The 25,224-nt window shown below is 36.2% G+C and overlaps 1 protein-coding gene across 1 annotated transcript in view; it reads right to left on the bottom strand.

The window, feature by feature from the left end:
• Positions 1–2,481: 2,481 nt before the first annotated feature.
• Positions 2,482–25,224, bottom strand: part of LOC144972729 (orexin/Hypocretin receptor type 1-like) — a 77,895-nt gene continuing 55,152 nt past the window's right edge. The window contains exons 4-6 of the mRNA XM_078914311.1: positions 15,519–15,660; positions 13,539–13,660; positions 2,482–6,824 (exon numbers count right to left, since the gene is read on the bottom strand). Coding sequence (XP_078770437.1) covers positions 6,550–6,824; positions 13,539–13,660; positions 15,519–15,660 — 539 coding nt within the window. The 3' untranslated portion in view covers positions 2,482–6,549. The remainder of the gene's footprint in view (positions 6,825–13,538; positions 13,661–15,518; positions 15,661–25,224) is intronic.

Raw genomic sequence — 25,224 nt, forward strand, 5'->3', positions numbered from 1 at the left:
TTTTGGGCTATATGGCGTCAATATTATTATCATTATTTTTGTTGGCTTTTGTTGCTTTAAACATTGCCCTGTATCAACATCATCATCTCAATTGGAAGTTGTTATTTTTTAGTATCTTTTGAATGTCAGCTTGCGCCGGCCTTCAGGGAAACCATGGCATCCACAATGTCAAGCTCCTCACGTGAAAGTCTATAATATGCAGTTCAATGTTCTATGCACAAAATATTTTTTTTAATCTCTCATTTCATCATAAGGGAACATTTTCTTTAGTGTTTGTCTCAAGGAAAACGCAAACTTTTTCAGATTTCAGCCGCACTGCAATAATGGTCAATTGGCTCAGATCATCCATTCGACCATCTCATCCCTTTTGAAAGATTATGCTTGAAATTAGTTTGTAATAATTTGTAAAGTCATATAAGAATTTAAATCTCGATTTAAATTCAATTGTTTTTTTAAAACGATTCTTAAAAATATAACTCTATGAAGTTACTTTGGTTAAATGTCACGTTATTGTTCCAAGAAGCCTTTGATTCCGTCTATAAGGCTGCTGGTTTTTGTTAAAGTGACTCAATGAATTTTCGTTATATATTTGACGACAACATATATACACGATTATCTTGGACAATTTCACATTTCGAACATGCTCAAAGTCCTTCACAATTTATTATTACATCCATCCTTCATATGACTTTAATCAGTTCAATGCCGTTCTCTGGATAATCTCGTATTTAAAAATTGGCCAGAAAACGCATCCTTTAAATATCGATCGATTTAACGACGCTCATCTTGGCAAAAAAAAAAAGCCTCTGAAACCTGGGACTTCGCAAAGTCCTAAGTTTGAGAGGGTTTTATAATTTTCCAAGATGAGGGTCGTTTAAACGAGTTTTCTAGCTAAATAAAATAGGCAGTTGACTAGTTAATAAAATGGTATTGTCATTTAGCACACATTGCTTGTTTATCACTTTTCTTCTACATGCATTCTACCATAAATGACCCAACTCTGATAAAACATTTCTTTAAACAGAAAACATTTACTTCCAATTTCGGTCGTTCAAATAATTCCTTTAGGTTCTTTTTTAGAACATCTGTAACTTCAAAACATTTTCAGGTTTTCGACTTATTGTCAAGTTGAAAGTCATTTTCACCGATAGAAATTCGAAGGAAAAGTTTTCTGATTAAAACGGAAATAAGTCAGAGTATAGAGTACATTTTGTCATTATATATTATATCCAAATATACATGCGTTCTCACAAAAGCAAGCTCCACACCAAAGGACATAATATCGTCAGCTTCAGAGTTCTACAGTCTATGTTACTCCTCATCACTAACCAACCTTATTGTCATTTAGTTTTGTTATTAGAAAAGAAACACTTTATTATGCCGCACAGTAAATGTCTTCATGAACATATTTTGATAAGGAATTGTTTACTTTTACATCGATAGATCAAGTTGACCCAAATCTCTCAAATGTCACCCGTTGCGTCGATTTAGTATCATGTCAGAAGGAATATGAGATAAGATAAGATGAACTTTATTTATCCATTTCTGGAAATTCGCACTGGGTTTTGCCATAGACTAATGCATTTCTGAAAATAATAAAGCAAATAAATAATAAAAAGGAAATACAAATACACTAAAGTAAACCAACAGAAAACTTAACAAAACTAAACACACATATAAAGAAAACAATCTCTCATACCTCCCACACTCTCTCTCTCTCTCTCTCTCTCTCTCTCTCTCTCTCTCTCTCTCTTTCATTTACTCACTCCTACACACACACAAACACACACACACACTCACACACAGAGACAAACAAACAAACAAACGTTCTTCTCTTGTATCACCCTAATTCAGTACCTCTTTATTCTCTATAATTACGTATAATATTCACACCCTATGTTCACCCATCAACATTGTCCTTGATCGCCATCTTAATGCCACTTGGAGAAAGTAGAGGTAGAGGGTACAAAGCAATTTTTAAAACGTTCTGTTCTGGATTTTAAACTTATCACCCTGCCTGATCTACCTGATGTTGTATATTCTAAAAATAGAAGATGTTGCTTATCTTTCAAGATGTTTAAAACTTTTTTATAGGAATATTCTTCATAGTGGGTATTTTGTGTAGGCAGTGTGGACTGCACCATGCTTTCGGCTCTTCTTACAATTGTATCTATTCTTTCTCTATCCCCAGCAGTGATGGCCCCACCCCAGCAACTGATTCCAAGTGTTATAACATTTTGAACTATTGACAAATAGAACATGTTAAAGATTTCTTTTGAAACGTGAAAAAAATCAGTTTTCTAATGAAAAATATAATCTAGAGCTAAGTTTTGAACAAATATTATTTACATGCAAATGCCAGTTCAGCTTGTTGTCAATAGTAAATCCTAGATATTTATAAGAATCAACATTTTCTACAAATTGGTTCGTAATTTTAAGGGGCTGTATGTGATTTTTATTTAGTCGAAATCAATTATAATCTTTTTGATTGTTTTTTTTAACATTAAGTAATAAAAAAATGTGCTGCGAAAAACTGATATTAAAATAAAAAATGATCTATTAGGAAATTTACGCTTTTTAGAAGTTTAAGACAGAAAATTAACTCTCCTTAGTACATATATTTGGAGGTCGCAATATTTGGTAGAGCACTCGCTACACAAGCAAAGGGACCGAGATTGATTCCGGGACCTTAACCTAACTATCATTATTTAAGCATAGAATTCTATTTCTCGCATCAGGTCCATCAGGACATAAAACCGTTTTGAAAAGATTGTTAACAAATAGATATCAATATCCTTTCTAAACAAGTCTGAAATTTTGACATGTTAAGATCAATATTCTGAATTAAGGCCAGAAACACTTGCCCTTCAAACATCAATCGATTAAAATAACTCTAATCTTGTCAAAAACTATCAAACTTGGTACTACCATAAAATGTACCTCATCTTGTCAAAAATATCAAACCTGAGAATTCCCTCTTGAAGTTATAATTTTAGAAGAGGGTTATTTTTATCGATCGATATTTAAAGGACGAGTCTTCTGGCCATAAAAAAAGAGTAAAGGAGTAGTATAGGTACATCTAAGCAATAATGAAAAATAAATGATTAATGAGTGCACGGCAGTATTGAGTCTGTCATTGTCAACAATGTGATTAGTCAATGGATGCATTACAACAAAATAAATAATTATTTACAGTTGGACAAAAAAAAACAAAAACAAAAAGAAACAAATTAGATTGCAACCGACTTATACTAATTCGCAAGTCTGATAACCCAAAATTGTTTTGGGCTCATTGTGTTGTAATGGAAATACTCTCAAACCAACGGCAAAATAGTATCTGTTGTAACACTGTTAAATCATGCCTATAATTGGATTTGATTATAAAATTTGTAAATATGTATAAATTGACTGAAACCTAGGTGCACATATCGACAGGTCTGATAGCCGAAAATCATTAAGGGCCTGCTTTAACATTATTGTAATGGAGAACATTGCGTCGGTTTGAGAGTGTTTTCATTACAATATGAGACCATAACAATAATTTGGATTATCAGATCTGTACATAGGTAACGTTGATTGAAACACATTTACATCACACAACTTCGAGAAAAAAAAGAACAACTTAATCTTAAAATTCACGATTCGTATCAGGTGTGAAAATGTTCAGGTTAGGACTATGTCAAAAACAATACTCTGTCCACCACGAAATTCATTATATTCAATTCAAATACAACATAAATACCAACTTCCAACTTCTTTATAGTTCGGATGGAAATATGCAAAACAAAATAGGAATACATTCACAATGAAACGTTATTGTATCTTTCAATTTAAAATCTCGTTCTTTATTTATAATCCAGAGAGTTGAAAGTTGATTTTCTTATTCGTGAAATTCATCACAAAATCAACGTCAGATAAATCGTTACTTTGTTTTGACCGAGATGAGGTGTTAAAACGGGGGCGTCCTCGGCATTGATATTGTCGTAATGATAAGACAAAAGGTGAAGTTTTACTTCATAAGTTGATGGATAATGATGAAATACAATAAAATAAAATAAAAATTCCCATTATTCATTATTGAGGAACGTTGTCTTTGGGTCTATGTCGATTTCTTTGTTGAGAAAAGACGAAGATAACCCAGGCGGCAGCGACTGCACAGCGCAGCAAAGTAAGCAATACTGCTATTCTATTAAAAATACCCCCCAAAACAGGTAATTAAAATTTTGGCCAGAAAACTAGTCCTTAAAATAGCGATCGATTAAATGAGCCTCATAGTGCGGCTATGTAGTCTAGTGGTATGACACTCGCTTTCGGATCGGAAGGTTCTGTGCTCGGCGCATAGTTGAGTCCTTGGAAAAGGCTCTTTACCTACTGACATTCTTTCACCGTACTAGGTGTAAAATAAGTACCTGGCCGTTACAGCGTTGTCTTTGTCAGAGAAAAAAAAAAGAAGAAATATCGCCTGACAGATGTCACGTCCCGTCCTACATGTTGAGAGTTGCTGTTGTCCAGGGACCCCTTGTAAAGCGATTTGAGCACGTTTAGTGGATATATTACCCTCTATAAAAAAGTTCAATACTGTTTAGAACTCTCAAAACCTTGGACTTCCGGAAGTCTTAAGTTTTAGGGTCTTAGACAAGATAAGGGTTATTTCTATAGATCGATATTCGGACGGGATTTCTGGTCAAAATTTTTAATAGGTACAGATAGTCTGTTCTTGGCTAAGAAATTGACAACACTGTCATCCGGAAGTATAACAGACCAACATGAAACACTATGTGGTCGTTTATAGTCTGGTTAATACCGTTTATAGTGAAAATTACTTATAAACGTTGATGACAAAAATCAATATCAAAAACCTGAGTGACGTATTATCGTCATTCTATCTATCGATAGTGTGCACTTGGCTAAGAAGCTCACAACATTGCCATCCGAAGTATAACGGATCAACACACAAAACTATGTGTAACCTTGAACGTTTATAGTTTAATACAGATTAGTGAGAATCAATCATAAACACGGATGGCAAAAAAAAAACAATAACAAAGGCCCGAGAGACGTCAACTTCGTTCTATCTATACGTGTTTTTTTTTTGGTCAGAGCACGACAAAGAGGGGATAATTTCTTGCTTAAAGAAGCGGGTCTAGAACCCCGATCTCCGGCTGGAAGCTAAATGCCTTATCCACTAGGCCATTTCGGCGCTCCCGACCCCGCCCCTCCACCTTCCAAAATTAAATATCTAAAACTTGAGAGTTATAAGGAGTTTCAGGTTTAACACTTTCAGACAAGCGAAGGGATATTTCTCTTTATCAGTATAATATGAAATAAAAAGGTCGCTGTTAAAATAGGATAAAAATCTATTGTTATAATTCACAGTAGAATAATTTATCCTCTCGAACACACGTCAGATAGTCACCGATTAGAATAACAGCATGATCTTAAAAATATTATGTGTACGATTGCTTGTATGTAAGTGAAATCAAATTCAATATACTGAATGAAAAAAAAACTCTCCACAGGGCACAAATAAATGCATTGAAATCATCCCAGACAGTTACGCCTTCATTTCATCCTCAAACAATAATAAATGCTGAATCACCACAGGGAAGAAGTGTCTTAATAAGATGAAAAGTAAAGGGTAGAGAATTTTCCGACGTCGCATCGTCATCTTTTCCGGTTCAAAACTCCTTGGAAGTGTGTAACCAGTCCTCCAGATAATGTATAAACAATGAATAAGTTACACATTGAGTCATAAGCTCGAATAACTATTTTAGTAGCATGATGTTTATTGAGATTTTTTTTACAATTACGAGGCGAAAAAGAGCGAGGATGGATGATCTTTATTGACGTCCAGCATATATTTAGGCTAGAAAATAAGATGCCATCACTCTGTACCAAGAGATCAATTGCACAATGTGTGTATCCAGTCCTCCGGATGACTGGATTTACACTTCCAGTCATATTGGAACTGATATTTTGACATTACATTTTTGTTCCCTATTCCATTATTATAAGGATAGATTACGAGATCGATTGAAGAGTTATTTGCTTTGGATATAGATATATGCTTACTTCTTTCCATAATTCAACCAGTTATCATAATCTGTGAAATAGAGTCGGTAATGGAATTTGGGGGGGGGGGGGTCTCGTTAGCTCAGTTGGTAGAGCACTCGCTTCACAATCAAAGGGACCGAGCTCGATCCCGGGTGCAATCGATAATTTTTCTGATCCCCTGCCTAGCCAGCAGTGATTGGGTACCTGGGTCTGTTAGATCCGGCGGAAGGTATTTTGCGATAGACTAGCGTTCTATCCAAAGGGTAGCAAGCAATTGGTATTGTTCGTCGTTTCACGCTGTAGAAACCGGGATAAACTACGGCTTCATGGGTCTCATGGCTCTGAAGGACCACTTTTTAAAAACAAAATGGAATTTTGATTGTATCCCAGTTGCACATCATTTAATGTCGTTGATCCAGTCGCCCATTTCAAACCATGCCGTGCCGGAATTAAAGTCATAAATTGATGGTGACACAAAATGTATTGTCAAGATTGTTATTGTTTAAAATTGAAACCTTGCTTTGCATTCTCAAAGAAAGATTTGCTCTCTTTAATATCATCCAGCTCAACACATTTGTGGTTGGTTTCCCTCAGCCTAGAGTGGCCTCCGTCCTGTGTGCGCATAATTCGAACAGCTGTGAGATTGGTGTGATCGGTGTGTCGGAGGTTGGCCCTTGTGCTGGGCAGCAGTGAGCACTCGTTGTGGTTAGATAAGGTGTTGTGTCTCCCTCGTCTTGAAAAGACATTGCGAAACTCTTTCTTGAATTTTACTGGGGAATGAGAGAAAATAAATGTCGATTTTGTAGTTGATTATACAATAATAATTACGACAGTGGTAGTGATAAGAGAGAGAGAGAGAGAGAGAGAGAGAGAGAGAGAGAGAGAGAGAGAGAGAGAGAGAGAGAGAGGGTGAAAAAGAGGAGTGATGTTTGAAAGAAATTGGGATGTGTTTAAAATTGTATTGGAAGAGGAGTGAGTAGTTCGAGTGAGTATCTTAGTAACAATGGATACATTTGAAATCAGTCTTTATTTCGATGCATTAAAACATTATGTTCCTTGTTGTATTACATTGTAAAGATGATTGTGTGTATTAATGTTTATTTTGTTCGAGCATTGTAAACCACTAAAGGTTTTCCATTTTGTGGACAATAAAGATGCATTACTATTACTATTAAAAGATAATGTCATTGATGATAAGGATGATGACAACAATGAGGATGATGGTATTCTTCTATGTGCGAAACCAAGGTCATATTACTATGCCACGTTTAAATCTACTGTTACAATGAAACACACTTAATAATAAGAGAGAAAAAAAGCAATTTCCGCCATACATTTTCATAAGTGCAGACATCTGTTAGCGCTTAAAGCAATAGATTGTTTTTTGTTGGTACTGTCCGAGGATCAGTACTATGGTGTGCTATTAGCTTTTATGACACGTGAAACAAGACTAACTAATATAAAAATCACTAATTTGTAATATGTGACATTTTAAAATTAGAGAATACGATGTTTGAGAAAGAAAACAAATCGTCGGTGAAATACCATTGGGAAATTCTCTTTTGGAGTCATTTCAATTTGTTATTTTTATCTCCTATTTGCTAGCCCTAAGATATAAACAACTTATTCGTAAAGTTTTGTTTGTTTTGGCCGCCATGCCGCGAAAAGAAATCCACTTTGTGTTTAAAGTCGTCTACACTGGTCGGAAGATTTCGTGTTGTAATAAGATAACGACAGGCTTGCGTGGGATTGATTTAGTAAGTACGCCGAGCAAATAGAATCGGTTTTGTTTAGTCAATGTGTATACACTAGACTTCATTACAGACTTTCAAAAGATGTACTCTTTTAGCTTTGAGTTCCCTGGAGATGGAGTAATATGAAGATATAATCTAGTCGTTTTGGAGCGAACTGTAAAAAACAGATACATTTGCTTGCCATCACTTGGATAGGATAATGTTATGTCGCCGAGTAAATATTGCAAAATCTATATTTGAATAAATTACTTAAATAAAATGACGTATTCTTGACTAGTCCAACCTCTAGTAAGTACTTTTTTTTATCATTGATATATAGAGTGTAAAGAACAGTAACATTCGCTTGATATCACTAGAATACTATCATATATACGAGTAAATACTATTATTTGACGTCATGACCCATTTGCTAAAATATGAGGTATTGTTGACTTATGCAATCTCTAATGGCCGAAAATCAGTCAGTGCTGCAATATAAAGGTATCGTGTAAATGTTGGTGCTCGAAGGTCGAAGAAATAAATAATGTGGAATTGAATGTAAACTTCAATTTAATATACGAAAACAGCATCTGTTTTCGTATATTAAATTGAAGCTTTCATTCAATTTGACATTGTTATTTATAAAGGTATCAGCATATTGATAGATCATATACACTTATAACATTTAATTCTATTATAATTGTTTCATATTATTTTCTTTAAATTCTCATGTCAACTATTTCTTGTAAAGCCCCACTAAACATGGTAGGCTGAGATTAATAGCGCTCTATACATTTTATGATTTATTATTTATAAAGTAAAGTTCATGGATCTGGGTTGGGTTGGATACACTGCGCCTATAGTCTTTGAGGAGAACATTAGTACTGGCTTTGTTTGGATGAATAACATGGCTTTAAAAATGCTCGTAGGCGTTTTAGATGTATAATCAACTTTCTACATTCATTCATATAATCGTTTTATTTAGATAGGTTTAAATAGGAGATGATTCCACATAGAGCAAAGGAGAACGAGTACGAGCATTATAGTTTAGTCGTGTTTATTTGTATACAGAATGAATTCATTACCAATAAGATCCACTCCTACCTATAAGTGCATGTTGTTCTTAACTAAGTCGTGACATCGCGTGATTAATGGATGGTATTTTGTATTGTGTTTTCCTGCCTTCAAAATGTTTCAATAACGAATGGCAAAAAAATTAATCTACATACTTCCTGTCCAGAGTAAGGGGCTAAAAGGTCATTTTAGCACGTGACGACGTGGTGAACGAATTTCAGGTCAAAAACAAAAACATCAACTATCAGTAAACAGAAAGGCTAATGGTAAACAACTCAGTGGAAAATCATTATCCTACGCCAACGGATAAAAAAGTAACGACAATTTTAAATGTGCAGACTTTATTTTGATCGCAAGTATATATATATATATATATATATATATATATATATATATGTGTGTGTGTGTGTGTGTGTGTGTGTGTTATTTGCATTATTTGTTTTCACCGTTCCTTTGTTTATCATTTTGCTTACGAAGGGTTTGAACCCGAAACGTCCATTGTCTGTACTGTTCCCATACGAAGCCTTTCCATGTTCACCTTGTCGTTAGTATTTTAGTCAATTAAAGTAGTGTTACACAGACCAAATGCGTTAACCAGTTAACTCCCGTGCTCTGGAAAGTAACGTATTTAAATAATTGTCCAGATAGTTCGTACTTAAAATACCGATTGATTTAAATGACCCTCATCATAGCAAAGACTCTCAGGCCATGTTTCACAGTTTTTCCCAAGATTAGGGTCAATGAAATTATCTGTAATTGAAGGACGAGTCTCCTGGCCAACTTTTTAAAATTCGTGTCTTTCCAGAGAACGGGAGTAACTAGTTAATCATGGTCTCGGCAAGATTGGTTAACAAATGGTAGCCTAAAATTAAAAACGTTACCATTACCATTATCCTCCAATTTATATAGAGCAATTTCCACTTAACGCGCTCAAAGCCAGTTACAAGGAGTCCCTAACCAACAGCAATACTTAAACACGTAGGACGAGACACGACGTCTGTTATGCGATAGTAGACTTTTTATTGTCGACATAGACAACACAGGTATTCATTTCAAACCCGAGTGCGGTGAGAGAAAGTGTCGATCAGAGAGGCACTCAAACCTTTTACTTCCCATATGAAAGTGAGTGTCATACCACAAAATCAAAAAGTATTCCTTCAGAGCCGTTAGGTCCATGGCGCCGTGTTTGCTATCCTTTGGATAGGACACTAGTCTCTAGTAAAATACTAGATCTAACATATCCAGCGACTCAATCATTGCTGGGTGGACAAGGGAGTCAGAAAGAAATCTCGACTGCACCCGGGATCTAGGTCCCTTTGCTTGTGAAGCGAGTGCTCTACTCACTGAGCTATCGGGACCTCCACACAAGACAACATAGCCGCACCAATATATTGTCATTGATGCATGTGATATCCTCTCACGTGGTCATGCACTGCAGATGTACGAGTCACACATTTCATAACGTCGCTGATCAATGACGTATTTTCGTTTTGGTTTTGTAGGCGTGAGTCGAGTACATTGTATGACCTGCCATATAATAATTAATCAGTGGATACAATTTTTATTTGTCTTTGCGGTTGTCAATGGGGGCATTATGTAGAATTAAAAACGTATAGATAGTATGCAGATGACGTCACTCAGGCCTTTGTTATTGTTTTTGCCATCCGCGTTTGTGAGTTGTTCTCACTAAACTGTATTAACCAGACTATAAAAGTTCATAGTTACACAGAGTTTGTGTGTTGGTCCGTTATACTTCCGGATGGCAATGTTGTGAACTCCTTGGCCAAGCGCATTCTATCTATATACTTACATAAAGGGAATTATAGTATAATTATAAGGTCGTAAAGAACTTGATGACTAAAATTTGATTCGGCCATGTTGACGTGTTGTGGATGAGAACCTGAAACCTCAAACCTTCTGGTCGAGCGTTGTGTTGTGACGAAGCTACCTGGCAGGTCATCTTTAACTTATATAGCCTGACATGACCAAAAAACGATGCTAAAAGACAAGTCTTTGGCCACAAGAGAAAACAAATCGTGAGTTGTATTCAATAGTTAAACCAATGGAATCCCTTGTTTCCTTGATCACCACTGACGACAACTCACAAGACGCTGCACAAACCTAAAAAAATGACGTCAAACTATAAGTCCTCGAGGGTTCTTGTGTCAGACTAAATGTTAACGATGGCCACGGTTCACGACTGTTCACAAATACGACAACAAATCCCGCCGCCTGGATAGACCATCATAATTGGTGTGAGACAGACAGAAGCTGCTACCTACCTCAAAGGTCGCGTTAAGGTTGGAAGATCTAAAGATAGCATTGGACAGATTATGTAACAAGAAGGGAAGTGAGTAGAAAAGTGCCAGAGAATAATAAAATGGGAATAATAACTTTTGCGGCGAAGGGGTGTCGAACCCAGGGCCCGACGAATCCCCATCGCCGCTAAAGTTTTAATTCTCTATTGACCTCTGGCACTTATCCACTCACTTCATTATCAACATAAATGCCTGCTCCACTCTCTTTTCTGAATTGTACAGTTGCGACGTGCACATACATGCAGGTCTGACAACATCCCAACGCAATGTTGGGCTTGATTTAACATTGTTGTAGTGGATGATATTTTGCGTTGGTTTGAGATTATTTCCATTACAATAACGGGCCCACAATATTTTGGGTTAACAAGCCTGACAATAAGTACACTTTGGACAGGTGTAAATTAGTGATGGACGGCCTATGTTCCAAGCGAAGCGGCAAGGATTAATAAGTAATGGAATCAGACAAGAGAGTCGATAGCGAAAAACACTTATTCGCCTTGTTTTACTGTTTGCATATTATATTATTGTAGCTTTACCTGCTGCTTCTTTTCGCTTCACGGATTCAATCGTTAGACCCCGTCTGCTCCAGGATAAATAACTTAGGTCTCGTGTTACAAATTCATAATTACATCATGAAAATAATGTCGGTAAAAAAATGTGTCCGGGCACGAATCTTATCAACAACTTGTTTGCCACGCATTCTCATTTCAGGAAACAATAGATTCGATTCGATGCTGGCGAAAATAAAATCAAAAGGGTCACTTGTTCAGACAAATCGATTGCTTGCACCGGAGCGATCTAATCCGTTTCCACGGTGTGATAATGAGTTCCACTTCCTGTTGCTGAGTACACCGACTGAAACAGTGGAAATGGATAATATATTTTACCAGACTAAATAAGGAAAGACAGGAAACTAAATTGGCGGTAGTACAATAAATAACACGTGACTGGGTCATAAGTCCGGCGAAAATGATATAGTATTGCTTAGGATAGTGAGAAAGTTTTGTAAAAAAGAAAAAGCGAAAAAAGTCATTAAATATTATAAAACATTTTTTTAGAAATACAAAATACACTTAATCATCTATCTACATGATGAAAATCTATTTGAGTCGAATTTCATCTTCATTTCCTTATTCTACCGCTTTTTATATGTATTTTGACTATGCACGCGCTTTAATTTTACTTGCTGATGATCAATAAAAATCTAATTAAATTTCCCTGTTTATATGGTTATCTTACGTAAAAATAAATGCATGTCTTAAGATAATTGATGGAACATGTTATTGTTAAATTGACAAAATGATCTTCTTACCAAAATATTGTAATAAAAATAATCATATGTGACCCATCTTCTCAACGTGGTATTATGTCGGGATGAACAAAGCTCTTGAAATTAACTTTTTCGACAAAACAAGAGGTTACTTTCCAATCGTAATGTGAAGAATATATAACGATTTCTTACATTACAACAAACTCAACGTTTGTAAATCTTATCATTATAGACCTAATTTTCCCTATTCGGTGTCCAAACCATACGGGGAAAAAACCGTTTTGAGACGATGAGTCACCTATCATTTGACCGTTAAAAAAAAGATTTGGCATTTATAAATTCCAAGCTGGCTTACCTATTACCACACGGCGAAAAGGATGACGGAACTAAAGGGTTAAATGGGACAGTATAACAGTCTGGGAGGCAATCTGATTGCTCTCGGGGGGCACGCAAGAATGTGGAGTGGCGGAAATGCTGCCATTTTGATTCGGTTCTAAGTTCTTGAACCTTACAAATTAGGTAAAGTTAACTTTGTGATGTGAAACGCCGTTGAATCCATTTCCTCATTTATTTGACTCGGGAGTTGATTTGTAAATGTCTGGGTTGTTCGTGTTGTTGTTGCCTTTGTTATTGTCGTTGTCAATTTCTATCTAGATATAGATCTTTGATTTTAGTGGCTGTTTGAATAGAAGCTAAATTTTGGGTATATTGTGAAAAACTATGATGAAGGTGGAGCGGGAGACAATGTTAATGATGACGATGATAATGTTAATTAACATTAAAAAAAAAAAAATTCCCTTTATTCATCCCATAGGGGAATTTTGTCTCTAGGGTCTATTCCTAGGGAAGACTGGAATAACCAAGGCGTCAGCCGCAGTGCAGTGCCGCACATTGAGCTATGGCGAGGTGACTTGCTCAAGGCCACACAACGTAGCGGCGGGCGATCGAGCAAAGACCGTACCGCTGAGCCACGCTGCCCCCTTTGATGATGATGATGATGATGATGATGATGATGATGATAATGATGACGACGACGATGATGATAATAATGATGATGATGATGATAGTTAAATAGAGAAGATGACTTACCACTCATAAAATTGTAGATCAATGGATTGAGAGCACTGTTGAAGTAACAGAGCCAATAGGCAAACATAAACATAATAGGTAGAATGTAAGACCCATCTAAAGCTTGGAGGACTTTTAATAGTCTGTGGAGGAGGAGAAGATGAAAAAGATTAACGGCTCTGCCACAGATTTGTAGAGACCTCCATGATTGATCTGCAAAAATGTGTTTCCAGATTTTGCCTTCTCGTGTATTGGTGACACACGTTTTAGGTAAAATACTCACATCTGCCAGCCAGATTTATCAATACTCAAAACTGATTGTAACCTTTAACAAGTATAGTCTGATTGATATAATTTAATTAAAACGTATCATTAACAGGCTGTACAAAAATAATAACAAAGAGCTGAGCACGTCGATTTCGTACCATCTATTTGTGCAATGGATGAATAACAATATTCAAAAGTTGATAATTTGGCATGTTTATAAGCAATCAATAACACACTGCATTACTTAAAAATATAATATGTGACCCAGCTTGTCAGAGTGGCATTAGGTCTGTGTGGACCAGTTTCCGAAACTGGAATTATATGTATAGACAGTATGAAGTTGACGTCACTCAGGTCTTTGTTATTGGTTTGGTTTTTTTTTTGCCATCCGCGTTTATGAGTAATTCTCACTAAACTGTATTAACCAGGCTCTCAACGTTCAAGGTTACGCATAGTTTTGTGTGTTGGTACGTTATACTTCCGGATGACAATATTGTGAGATTCTTAGCCAAGCGCATACTATCACTATAAAGAGGTAACATGACAAAATTTGCAGTTACATAGCTTGATAAATTATATCCATTTAACTTTGTGAGAGCGAAATAATAATTGAAATAAAATTACATAGTTTAGCCTTGAACCAGTTAACTGCCATACTCCGGAAAGATAGGTATTTAAAAATTTGGCCAGAAAATTCATCCTTCAAATTTCGATTGATTTAAATAATCCCCATCTTCGCGAGGTCCCAGGTTTGAGGAAAAATGTCAAAGTTTTTAAGAACTGTGTTGATAGGGAATTAGATCACATTTAGTTTGAATTCGATGAATAATTCATGTTTGTTTATTAATTTGATATCCTGTACTTTTTGTCTTACTAATGCATATCAGTTTTGTATCAATGAGATAGGGCACCAAAGGCCACACTATTGGCCTAATTTAGCTCATATTAGGTATTGTATTTTATAATATTTATTGTATTGTATTGTACTGTATTATATTGTATTGTATTGTATAGTATTGTATTGCCAAAACGAGGGTCAATTATGGCAATAAATATTTGAAGGACGAGTCAGGTCAAACTTTAAAATGTGCGGCACTGTGGTCAAGTGGTATGCCACTCGCTTTCTGATCGGAAGGTCCTGAAATCGAGCCTCGCTCGACGCATAGTTGTGTCCTTGGAAAAGGCTCTTTACTTACATTCTCTCACCGTATTCAGCTGTAAAATGAGTACCTGGCCATTTACAGCGTTGTCTCTGTCCGAAAAATTGCAATATCGCCTAACAAGCGTCATGTAACGTCCTACATGTTAAGTGTTAATGTTGGTCAGGGCTCTCTTGTAAAGCGCTTTGAGCACGTGTAGTGGATATTGCGCTATATAAAAACTCATTTTAAAAAATATTTCTCAGAGTACGGTAGTTAACTGGTTAAGGACGAGTTTTCTGGCCAAAATGTATTTTTCTGAATGTGTTTGGGTTTTTTTTTATTACGGCACAATGTCACGCTCTTGAATGGAACCCACAGGGCAAGAGGAAACGGGGTTGTCGAAAACAGACTTGGAGGAGAAGCCTTCACCGAGATTTGTGCGTCTCCAATCTTACCTGGAGTGAGACAAAGGTCTGTGCCAAAGACAAAAGAAGATGGAAGAGTTCTGTTGAGAACCTATGCTTCTTCAGGAGCCAAGAGGCATAGGTCAAGTAAATCACAATGACAACACTATCTATATCAATAGTCTTACCTGAGTAAGAATATAAGGTAGAGTGGGAAATAGCAGGCTGCGAACAGTACGACAATGGCGATGAGCATTTTAGCCACTTTCTTCCTCGACGCTAGCTGGAGTTCAGCGTGGGTACGGTAACCTGTACTGTTCTCGCCAGAATCTGTTGGACACAATTGAAAAGAAATAACGATATTATCAAATTACACGGTCAAAAAAGGACCAAAACTAAATAAAACAAACCAAAAAGTCAAAAAAGCCCTAAAAACCGACTAATTAAAGTTAGTATGCATTAGAAAGAAACCAGCAAAATAGAATATTTCGTCTAGAAACTCCATATTTCTTTTACAACGATTTGTACTTATTTGCAGGCCTGGTAACTCAAATTGTTAAGGGCACATTACCATCGTGTATAAACTCTCAAATCTACGCAAAATATTGTCTAATATAACAACGTTAAATCAAGACCAAAACTGTGTTCGGTTATCAAACATGTATGTATTATGTTAACATCGCTTGACATCCATAAATTGAGCTTTATATAGCGCAATATCCACTCAACGTGCTCAGAGCGCTTTACAAGGGATTATTGACCAACAGCAACATTTAACAAGTAGGACGGAACATGAACCTGTTAGGCGATAATACAATTTTTTTGTGTGAAGACAACGCTGTTAACGGCCACCTGAGAACGGTGAGAGAATGTGAGTAAAGAGCCTTCTCCAAGGACTCAACTATGCGCCGAGCGAGGCTCGAACCCAGGACGGTCCGATCCAAACGCGAGTGTCATACCACAAGACCACATAAATCAAAACAGATTGTGCGGCTACGTGGTCTTGTGGTACGACACTCGTCTTCGGATCGAAACGTCCTGTGTTCGAGTCCTGCTCTGAGCGGCGTTTACCTGAGTCCTTGGAAAAGGTCCTTTACTCACAACACTCTCTCACCGTATTCAGGTGTAAAATGAGAACCCGGCGGGTAACAACAGTGTTGTCTCTGTCCGAAAATAATTTTAATATCGCCAAACAAACATCATGTCTCATCCTACACTTTAAAGTTTGCGGTTGGGATCGCTTGAGCACGTTTAATGGATATTGCACTATATAAAAGCTTATTTTGGGATTTTTTCATTCATTTCCAATCAATGCAGTAATATATGACCAATCATGTCAATCATGTCAATGATATTACGTCGGAATGTACGTGTGTATTTGGAAACAATGATTATAGAAGAAACGAAGATGACGTCACTTTGCTCTTTGTTATAGATTTTAGAATAAATAACTAAATAAATAAATAAGTAAATGGTTAAATATATGAATAAATAAATAAAATATGAAATAAATATATAAATAGATAAATAAATAAATAAATAAATAAATTATTCATCATCATCATCATCATAGTCATCATCATCATCATCATCAATATTCAAATCTCGTTAATATCTAGTTCTGCTGAAAACTGCGAACACAGCATCCCATCAAACATTTAAACTATTCAAAAACCACAATGATAAACAATTCAATTTTAGATGTCTGTTGTGTAACAAAGGAATCATATGAAGTGCTAAAATGACATAAAAATGGATGGTCAAATGGAACAACAAACTGTGGAATATGATTTATTAAATGGCGTAGTACAGAATCAATGACTGTCTTGAAAAAAAAAACCCACTAACGATAAGAATTATAGATGCCCAGTGTATTGAAAGGGGATGGGTGGTATGATGGTCCGATTATCGAAGCATAATCAATCTCATCTTTGTTAGCAATTCGCAACCCCAAGAGGTGGAGAAATGTTTTCGGTGCTGACTTAAACAAAAGTATATATCTTTTACCCATGGGTATTGTTTTCATTGGCCCTCTCTGGTGGATGTGCTTGTGTGTGTTGAGGGGTGGGGAGGTTTTAGACGTAGGAGAGAGGAGATAATAAATGTTTTTAAGAATGTTATAACCCTACGATTTCTTTTTTTTTTCTTCCAAACTGGACTCTTTCTTTCTTTCCTTATTTCTTCCCAGTCCTAGCCATACCCTAACCCCTCTCTCTTCTCCCTCTCTCTCTCTCTCTCTCTCTCTTCTCTCTCTCTCCTCTCTCTCTCTCTCTCTCTCTCTCTCTAACACACACACACACACACACAATATATATATATAATAATATATATATATATATATATATATATATATATATATATATATACTCCTTCTAGTTTCCTCTTTATAGACACTGTTCTTTGTGAGGTATTTATGTTTATCATAATATTATTCAAAAACTTGAACTTTTATTTTTAGGAACTTGAGCTTTCGTTTGTCGCAATATCCACTAAACGTGCTCGAAGCGCTTTACACGGGGTCCCTAGCCAACAGCACCACTTAACATATAGAACTAGATATGATGCCTGTTAGGCGATATTACAAATTTCCGCCATGTACTCATCTATAAACCTGAGTACGGTGAGATTATGTGAGTAAAGAATTTTGTTGTTTTTTTCCCCAAAGACTCAACAATTATCCGGTAGCTTTTTTTTTTACTAAATCATTACGAATATATTAGAATCTTTTGGATTATTCTTCCCTTCAAATATAAAAAAAAAGTTTTGATCTTGGTCCATTTACTAAAATAATTCTGGCTGGGTCAAAAGTATTCATGAATGTTCCGGGATGTGAGTTGCCGACTCCTACTATTCGCTGCAGGTAATCGGTTGATCCGTGATTCATCATATACTTATTCATCACAGCCCAACCAATTACATAGCTGTAGAGATGTTGCAATCGCTGCCATTATTCGATACAGAACCTGATGACGTAGGAAACGACAGTGGAGCTTCGTCACGTGATACTATATCATCATAGAAATAACAAGCCCGAATGACTTCCTGGTTTCTAATTGCAATGAAAAACATGGTATAGATATCTATCTCGTATTCTGAATTCCTCGTTATTTAAAGAATGTGTGTTAATAAACATTGTTAATTTGAAATATATTTGCTATCCTATCTTCTTCTTCTTCTTCTTCTTCTTCTTCTTCTTCTTCTTCTTCTTCTTCTTCTTCTTCTTCTTCTTCTTCTCCCTGCATATCTGCAAATCATCTGAGGTGCATTGTCGCAGACTTTAGTGTGCATGTTGGTGTATAGAGTGGCACAGATGCAATTCTGTCTCTGAGATGATAAAGGTTTTCAGAGCTAACTACATGCGCAGGCAGGCTATTAAAAATATAATTGTTGATTAAAAAAAAAAACAAGTGCTCATGGTATTGCACTCTTGAACGTCGAATTTGGAATCGGTGATTGTATCCTCTTGTTGTTGCAGGTTCAAGGTCTTTCTGCAATATATCGATTCACGACGTGGAGAGAAAAGTTGGCGTACAAAAGAGTAGTTTGTTTAAAATTTTCTAAAAGTACATGTCTCTTATAACGAAAAATAAAGGAATATAGAGGTGAATTTTTTTATGGAGCATAATATTGATTAAAAGACCTTGTGTAACTATGACTCTTAAAGTGAAACAATACACAAATGTATGACGTACATAGTCAATTATGCTGAGTCCTTGGATAAATCTCTTTTCTAATATTCTACCACCCCACTGAGATCGAAAATGTATTTTAATGACTATACTACAGTACTATGGAAATCATCATAGATCAAAACTTCCCGATGAGAGGAGAGCGAATACTCGAAACAATATAGCAGAACTTGATCAAAACCAACTTGAATTATTTTATATATATAATCTTCCAGCGAAAATAATTGAAGAATTGCGAACACGTAGCGTAATCGATGGGTGACCAGTGGATTTCGTGACATGTCTTATTTGACCTTTATGAGATGTCTTGCTCAACAGTTGGTCGGGTGTTATGTCTTTGTAAAAGGCATTTCTCCTCGTCCTGTCGGAGACGGGCGTAAAATTCGAAGACTTTCTTGTATTTTAACATTTATGTCTTTGTCCGAAAAAATGTATAAGCGCTAAACGGGCTGCTTGTGTCGTCCAATATATTATTTGGCCGCTGCTCACTAGGGAAGAGATATCGTATAAACGCCGCCTGTCTTCAATGCTGTGAAATACGAGATAAATGCTGTCTATAATTAAACTATTTCAAACAACCCAAAATTATTTGCTAAGCTTCGCCACTGAATGCAACTTTGTTATGATTATTTCCCCACAGTTAAGAGAATCAACACACCATTACAAACGCAAACCTTTTAAAGTTTGAGTCATATGTTATTGCAAACGATGAAAAGATCAAAGGAATTCGTCATTGTGAGAAAACCGTTTGGTCAATCATTATCGGTATTCAAAATTCGTAATGTCACTTAAAATAGCATGCAAAAAACCCACTGCTCCACATTTCGTAACTTTGGAGAAATTTGCAATATTCCGTGCACACGGGACTTGGAACGGACCATAGTGCTAATAGTCTGTTATTGTTTTATTTGTTTTAGAAACAAGTCAGTGAAGCTGGAAGAAACAAGTATAGAGAGAGACCAAGTCAAATACTTCTTGTATTAGGTCGTGAGAGTTCAGTCATCACCATAAATAATTAGGCTAATAAATGCATTTAAGATCTGATTATGTGTTGATTGTGCCTGACAATCTCATTAAGTCCTGCCTGTCTCGTGAGTTTCGTCTGATTAAACAGTCACGACATAATACAGAGATGTTATATAGTCACGACCTATACGTCTGAGTCTGTTACAGATGACAGTGACTGATAGGTGTGATACAAGCGTGATTAACTGATATTTTTAGTATTTTTTCAGTCGATTATTACTTTATATAAATACGATATATTATTTTATCAAAAATATTTGAAAAGAAGGAGACTGTAACAGTACTGATGCCCACAATCATTTCAGGATCAAAAGCTTATAGAATAAGATATTCAATAAACGATGAAATATTTAAATCTCTCATTTAAGTCAGATATAGTATTATGACGTAAAGATTGTTACACTGCAGTACATATTATTCTTCAAGATATAAAGTTATTATTTTCATCCATGTTGGAAAATGTTCTTAGAGTTGATTTCGAGAGAAGATTTAAAAGATCCCAAGTGAAGCGTTGTAATGGCCCGTTTAGACGTACAGAATTTTCGTACGCGGTCCGACGGACTTCCACAAATTGGGGATAATTGACCAAAACTCATGAAAACTGAGCGTGTAAAAGAAGGATTTCAGTCTCATACGACGATGTCCGCCCGACCTCCTGATGTCAGGAGCCGCCTGATATTTTCCTGTCGTCGTGTTGACGGATCATCGCGGGTGATTAGTTTTCAAAAGTCCCTCTTACTTCAAACTACAGAAAGAGGGGTCTCTCTCTCTCTCTCTCTCTCTCTCTCTCTCTCTCTCTCTCTCTCTCTCTTATTTTACTCTCTCTCTTCTCCTCTCTTAGATAAGTGAGTGAAGAACACTCATTTATTTGTGCTGTGTGGTTGTGTGTGGCGATGGTGTGATGGTGGTAGTGTGTATGCGTGTGTGTGTGTCTGTGTGTGTGTGTGTGTGTTTCCCCAGATTCGAAGCGGAGCAAATATCTGTACGTCTAAACGGAACTTCTCTCTGTCGATTCGAGTTGACCCACATCCACCGTGTCAAATCCACGTTCCTTGGACCGCGTCCGATAAGTCTGTTCGTCTAAATGGGTCAGGTGACTTGCTCAAGGCCATACGGCGCAGCGGGTGGCAATCGAACCCTATACCTCTAGAGTACGAAGTAAAGACTAGCCTACTAAATCTCGACCTACAATGCCGTTATTCTTGAATAAATATGTTGTATTATAACGCTAAATAAAGCAGGAATCGATAGCGAATCGAATTTTCAATTTCTAATGAATCAAACTGACGTAGGGTGATCAGTAATTGAATTATATTATAACGACAACGTTTTGTTCATGTTTAGAAGAAGCCTTAAATGATTTTAACTGTTTTTGAATTTATTAGATGCAATTAATTAGGGGAAGGATGAATGTGTCAAATATATTATGGTATAATAAACTACCTCTGGCAGACGATATATACAATATATAGTAAGGCGCTTTGATACGTTTAGTGGAGCATGCCCTATATAAAAGATTACGTTTTTGGGGTTTTGGTTTTGGTATGTGTCATGTGACCTACTGGGAAAATAAGTAAGTCATTCTTAAGTAAACTAAGCAATTGGTTTTGTTTATTATATATTACGCTCTAAATGTATATTACAAAACAGAAATCTGGAATACACGGGAATTCCGGTTATATAAGTCTCTTCGTGTAGGCAACATGATTCACTTAAACACAAACACCGATACCGTCATCATGAAGAAAGACGTCACAGAGAGGTGAGACAGAGGATGTATGATGGTGATCAAAAACATCAGAAACAAAATGAGTATAGAGGTATCTTTGATTTGTCCAGTAACCTAATAATACTCGGTCGTAAAGACGATCTTCTTTACTTTAAAAAATCTTTAGAAATAATTTTAATTTATCATTTCCTTTTAACTAATTAGGGAAACTCAATTTTATTGTATTATTATCGCCACAAACTTATTAGAAACTCCGAATCTAACCCACATCCGGTATTACTTTTTATAGTTTTTTTTTGTTTTGATTTGGATGCGTAATGGCAACTTGACACATTGGTAAATAATATTGTTTTGCATCAATTTCGGTAAAAATCAGTTGACTGGAGACAAAAAAAAAGAATAACAAGGAGGGGGAGGGGGGGGGGGGTGCGTGTATGAAAAATGATTCTTAAACTATTGCTTCAAAGGTTGTACTTCAAACTCAAGAGCTCACTTATCGTATAGTATGCTCGGTTTGCTTGGTTAAAAAACGACATTAGAGGAGAGAGAGAGAGAGAGAGAGAGAGAGAGAGAGAGAGAGAGAGAGAGAGAAAGAGAGAGAGAGAAAGAGGTAGAGAGGGGGGGGGGGGATTCATGGTCACTCGTTAAAACATGCGTTCAGCAGGCGTGAACATAATTTGTAAAAGAATAATCAAAATGTATATATAATGATATACTGATAACAGCGATCATCTGTTCTTCGTCATGATGAAGTTGGTCATCTGCTCTGGACCAGATAACATCAGCTGCTTCCAGAAACTTCGTTACGCCAGAGGAAATGAAATGATAAATGATGGCATTACCCAGTACGAGGCGCAATGACCGCTGTTGACGTGCGTCATTTCCGGGTTCACGATAAACTTGCACAACGTGATGAGAATCAACTCGTTATTCATTGTAGAAAACGACTTTGCAAAGAATAGTCTTCAACAGTCGTGACGTCACTGCCCTCGTAATGACGCATAGTAACTTAGTAACTGGTTCTAAACTTTCGGAACAATGGCGGACGACCTTATGAAATACTTCTCCGACGAGCATAAAAGTGTATTAGAGGAGAAAAACATTATAAATATTATTATGTTTTGACTTTTATACATTCTGATCACATGACATGTGAAAAAGTTCTAGCCAGCATGAAGAATAAAAAGTACCTATTTTCTTTGTTTAGAACCAAGCTGTTGGTTGCTGGGCGGACGTGACATCAGACTATTGAATCCTATTGAGGTAGATAATGACTAAAGATCTGAAACAATTGTGTATGAATCAGTGCCAGGGAAACAAGGAGAAAAATACAAGAAGCAAAAGCCATCCCATAAAAACTAGCCTGCCTCAGGCCTCAGATCGGTAATCAGGAGGTCTGAGGTTCGATCCCCAATCTAGGCAGGCTAATCTGTTAAGAATTTTTTTTCGTTCATTAACAAGAATAATTAAAATTGAGATTTTATGTAGCTCAATATCCATCAAATATGCTCAAAGCGCTTTTCAAGGGGTCCCTGGTCCAGAGCAACATGTAACATGTAGGACGAGACATGATATTACAATTTTTCGAACAAATACAACGCTGTTAACGGTCAGGTACTCATTTTACACCTGAGTACGGTGAAAAAATGTGAGTAAAGAGCCTTTTCCAAGGACTCAACTATGCGCCAACCATCTTATTTTCTAGTCTAAATATTAGTCGTCCATAAAGATCACCCATCTTTGTTCTTTTACATCACATTATCATTAGATCTTCCTATACATCCTGCAACTAAAATAGTTCTATCTCCTTCAATACGTAACTATTCATTTGGTCCTCCGAAAGATTGGTTACATACACACTTCCAAGGATTTTGGAACCGGAAAAGTAGAAGATGTAATGTCACGTCTTTTCTTCTCTATTCTATTTCTACCCAAAATAATACCGTTTTGAAGTGATGGATCACAAATACGGTTACTTTCAAAAGCGGTGATCTTAACTGAAAATAGAAATTCCATAAACCCTCAACACTTTGGTTCACTTTCATGAGTACGGAATCACATACAAGTGACGTCAGTAGAACAGAGAATAAACTTAAATACTGTTTCTTAACATTTACATTGTTTTCGTATTCCCTGAAACATTGCCTTAATATTATCAGAATTTTAAAATAATATATATATATATATATATATATATATATATATATATATATATATATATATATATATATATAATCCACAAACCGTGATAATAAGATAGTAAAGTCGTACAACTGCACTCAGTTTTAATATTTTGAGGTCAAAACCAGTTATCGTTACACAACGGGGAGGGAGGGGGTGAGGTCTAAACCATAATCTCTTTATAATCTGAAAATCGCATTTTGGTATCGTATTAAAAGTTCAAGGTCATAACAGAGAATTAAACAAAACAGTTTACTGAAAACAAAATCATTTGCCAAGTATGTCCGATATTTTACTCCAATTTTACTTTGCGCTTGAGGGACAACGAGGCATTGATGCAAATCACATTTATCGAACGGAAATTGTTTGGTGTGATTTAGATGTTTAAAAATGTACTTTAAAGGTAGAATTGTAAAACTTTGGATAAATCTATTTGTTTTAAAAGAAAACAAATAAAATTTCCTTGGAAATTTGTCTTTAGGGTCTATTCCAAAGGAAGACTGGAAGAATTCATGTGTCAGCCGTTGTGTAGCACCACAAATTTGGCTAGGGCGAGGCTTAAGGCAACACATTGCGGCGGGTTATCGTATTCGGTACCTTTTGGGTACGTTGCAAAGACCGAACCGCTGAGCCAAGCTTCACGTGGAGCAAAAATAATATAGTTTCTTAATAAATAGCGATAGACGTCTAGTTACATTTTGTGTTTTTGATTATTTACAATAAATTTAGATTCACTTATAGATGTCCCATTCACCCCTGCATTATTGAGAAATGTCCAATCGGTGTGCAGCATCAAATCATGTGATCGATGACTAGTGCGAAAAATGATACAGATCGTCCCATTGCGAACATCTTGAAAAAATCACCCTCTTCACTCTCCTCTCAGCTCGTCAATACTTCACGAAATTTTAAAGCGACCTCATCAAATAAGTAAAGTGTTCATTATATTCGGGCGTAACAAAAATTATGATCAATCAGTTGACTATAATATATGCAGATGACGTCACTCAGGCCTCTTTATTGTTTTGCACCGCTTTGTGATGTTCTCACTAAACTGTATACCACTATAGTAGAATGCGCTTGGCAAGAGTCAAACATTGCCATCCGAAGATAAGACCACTACACATCTGTGTAACATGAACTTTAGTCGTATCAGTTTAGTGAAACAACTCACAACGATGGCAAAACAATACAAAGGCCTATGACGTCATCTGCTACTATCTATAAAGTTCATGGTTACCAGATTTGTTGTTGGTCCGTATACTTCCG

This window comes from Berghia stephanieae, chromosome 5, assembly GCF_034508935.2.
Source record: "Berghia stephanieae isolate SIO BIC M18660-M18661 chromosome 5, UCSD_Bste_1.3, whole genome shotgun sequence".
Classification (NCBI taxonomy): Eukaryota; Metazoa; Mollusca; class Gastropoda; order Nudibranchia; family Aeolidiidae; genus Berghia; species Berghia stephanieae.